Source organism: Limulus polyphemus, unplaced genomic scaffold (assembly GCF_000517525.1).
Source record: "Limulus polyphemus unplaced genomic scaffold, Limulus_polyphemus-2.1.2 Scaffold3847, whole genome shotgun sequence".
NCBI classification, from domain to species: domain Eukaryota; kingdom Metazoa; phylum Arthropoda; class Merostomata; order Xiphosura; family Limulidae; genus Limulus; species Limulus polyphemus.
Genome location: NW_013669457.1, coordinates 68,570 through 72,041, shown reverse-complemented (window position 1 = coordinate 72,041; position 3,472 = coordinate 68,570). Strand labels below are relative to the sequence as shown.

General features: G+C 35.3%; 1 protein-coding gene across 3 annotated transcripts in view; it reads right to left on the bottom strand.

The window, feature by feature from the left end:
* Positions 1 to 3,472, bottom strand: part of LOC106470153 (stromal interaction molecule homolog) — a 45,135-nt gene that overhangs the window by 33,580 nt on the left and 8,083 nt on the right. For 2 of the 3 annotated variants that reach the window (XM_022398734.1, XM_022398731.1), the window contains exon 2: positions 1,809 to 1,930. In XM_022398734.1, coding sequence (XP_022254442.1) covers positions 1,809 to 1,813 — 5 coding nt within the window. In that variant the 5' untranslated portion in view covers positions 1,814 to 1,930. Of the gene's footprint in view, positions 1 to 1,808; positions 1,947 to 3,472 lie in introns of all 3 variants that reach the window. The other variant, XM_022398733.1, reaches the window with a different exon arrangement.

The following is a 3,472-nucleotide window of genomic DNA, read 5'->3' as shown; positions in this document are numbered from 1 at the left end:
GAACCATCGCTGACACTTACGAACGTTCAAAACATTTCCATAAACTTCTTTGGTATTCTTTGTGGCTACAGAGGCGTTGTTTCCCTTCTTGTATTCAAACAGTATTACATGCTGAATGTGTGTCTTGTCATAAGCCATGACTATAAAAGATTAGAGTATACTAAACTTTACACATTATATAGGCGTTTAGGTGGTTCGTTTAACTATTATATGTGATGTACGTTTTTTCGGGGGGGGGGGTTAATAAAAGTGTTCCAAAACGGGACATTAATTTCTTGACGACCTAATAGATGAGTTTGAACAAAACTCAGACCACAACAAAATTCTACAAGTTAAAGATTTTAAATAAAATTTTCAGCATTTTAACTTGTTTCCTATAATAACCAAAATATACAGTTATAAAATATCCAGCAACAATGCAGAGAATAAAGATATTGCTGTTATTTAAGTTTCATGCTTTTTTTATTCACACCATTTAACTTCCCGTTTATACTAGGGTTAGAACAAGTGTTTAAGTCTGAATTGGAGAAGGTTTTCTCAAATAATATATTTTAGGATATTTCTTACTTTCTGATGTAGAATATAGTTTTCCGAAGAATCAAAAATCTAGATTATTATTAAATTTAATGCATTAAGTTTACCAAATTAAGACAGTAGGAATCTTGATCACATCTCCACTGTGAAATAGGCTGCTTTGAACAAGAAGTGACGCAACTGCTTTGCCATTTCTGACAATTTTCTCGACTAGACTTTTACACCTTCTCACTTCCAATCCACTTCCCCTGTCTTACAATAATTTTCTTGGAGAATAAACGCTAATAAAAATCCTCGCAGAGATTTTGCTCATTTTTTGCCAATTTGTGCCTGATTTCCGCGTTTTCAAGAGGAATGCAGTCTCCTTAAACTAACCTGCAAAACGTTTAATCTAAGATATCAAAAGTGCATTACAAGATCTTCAAAAAGATAGCCATTATGAACTGAGAGTTCACTTTTACTTGTAGACTTTCATCAAGGGCAAAGCTGGGTATGCAATTTGCCTCTTAAAAAATTAGTAAAATTGCACACCTACTTAATCTGTAATAATTATCTAGCTTTTACTCCTGGGATATTAACAATAATTATGCTTGTTTACACATTCATCATAAACAAGGTCAACAGGTATATTTATATTATTCATAATTATAAAAAAGCATAAAAAAGAAGGAAACTAAGACAATTGCAATAAAAAGTGGTCATTCAGTGGACCTTGTGATCTCAAAGACATCTTAAGATGAAATTAGCTTCATTTGTTACAGAACATGTGGCAAGAAATAAACAAAGCCATATACAAGAAACACTTTTAATAGTCTAAATTCACAATGTGATATCGATATTGTTTTGCCTCATATTCATATGCGTTTCTTGACCTCTGACATAGTATTTCAACCATATACAGTCAGACGATAATTGTTGATGGTATTTAACTACTGAAAAATTTCATTTATAGAACCAGTCTTGAATAAATAAATAAATTTTGCATTGTACCTCTGGTTGTGGATACATGCACTCTACGTAATCTTTGTTGGTAAGAGATTGAAAACAGATACATAAATAAAGTTATGATGATTCAATTCTAAAGAGAATGGTCTTTGCAGTTGTTTACTTTTTATTACTTCGTCTCCCTATATATGCAAATGTGCTTTCAGTTCTAACAATCACTCTGTCACAAAATTTTAGTGTGCAATATGACATTGTTCGAAATCTCTATTTTGGGGCAAACTAATAATTAATCAAGCATCTACATATAACACAAGCTATAATGTACTCACCTCATCACTTTCAACTACGTCCACATTGCCGTTGGCGTCATCGTCAAGCACTTTGTGGAGATGGCGAATAGCATTCAGTCCTACCATATCTTGAGAAGCATCTAATTTTTTGCAGCTAGGTTCTGAAATGGAGAAAGACTAAATAATATTGTCACGGTACAGTTACTTTCGCAGAAAACAGAGTTTATTTCAGTTTTCGCGCAAAGCTACACAAAAGGATATCTTCAGATACCTCAGACTCCACCACCAACTCTTGTCTGATCGAATAGTGAGATTTGACATCACTTTCATAATGCACCATTGACCCTTAAGTGCGGAGCGCGATTTTGCAGCGAAGGGTCGCGAACCATGAATCGAAATGTTGCCAAACTCTAATACCCATGAATGAGTAAGAAAATTAAAAAGGCGAGGTCTAGACGAAGCTGGTAGGGGGGGGGGGGGGGCAGGAGGCAAAGCCCCCGGCCTCGAAAACGAATTTCACCTTTTTAGAACCTAACTGGAAGGCTCTGGCGACTTTTCAGCAGGTTGTTAAAACAGAGATGAAAGGAGACTTGCTCACACAAAAGACTTGTACTTCTTACATAAAACAATTTTAACAGTTTGTTTGTTTGAAGTTAAGCACAAAGCTACACAATGGGCTATCTGTGTTCTGCCCACCACGGATATTGAAACCCGGATTCTAGCGTTGTAAGTCCGCAGACATACCGCTGTGCCACTGGGGGGCCAATTTTAACAGAATGTTAAAAATCCACACTAAACTTGTGCACTTACAAGTTCATTCAACATATGGTCACAACAATTCAAAATGAATGCAAGTACGTCAAGTTTAAAAATAAACATTCTCAGAGAATCTGCTCGACCTACAAGAAATTATTTTCCCATTGTGATGGTCTCTCATAATCATATATTCAGAAATCACTGAGAATTATTGCAACATCACGCAGTTCTTGATGTTTGCAGCTAGCTGAATGGTTACACACTGTGCATCGAAAATAATTATTCCTGGAGAATTCAGGCAAGATGCATGAACACTTCTTTGTCCATTCTGGATTGAACTTAGTATTATACTTTGCAGCACCTTGATATTTTATCAGTTTGGGCTGTTTTTATGTTGTTGAACCGTCATATACCGAACCGTTTTCATTGATCTTGTTTATTAGATTGACAACAAATGGCGTGCGCTTGATTGTATATGATAGCTAATTTCATTGGTTATCAGGTGAACAAAGAACCAATCATTCAGCGCGATTCACATGCACAGCAGCTATATATATTGGGAGTGAGGGTAATATAAAGTGCTCAGTTTTTAACGCGTTTGGTACTGAACAACCTGGAGGACTTTTATCTTTATTTACTAGTTAGTCAATTCACATATGTGAAGTCGGAAATATGTTTCTTCTTGGCTTGTAGCATAATATGATGTCTTGTTACAATTAGACCAGACTAACGGTCTTCGTCAACCCATTTCACGAGGTCTGTTTCTAGTTCAGGCCAGAAACTGTTCTTAATTTACACTAAATTCCCTACATGCAGCACAGTTGTCTTTTCAGCTAATTTCACGACTAGAATCTTAAAATTTGCTCAGTATCTCATATTTTTTAGGCATTTTGACGTTCGACTGTTGAATATATCACTGAAATGTTTGTTTGTTTGTTTTGAATTTC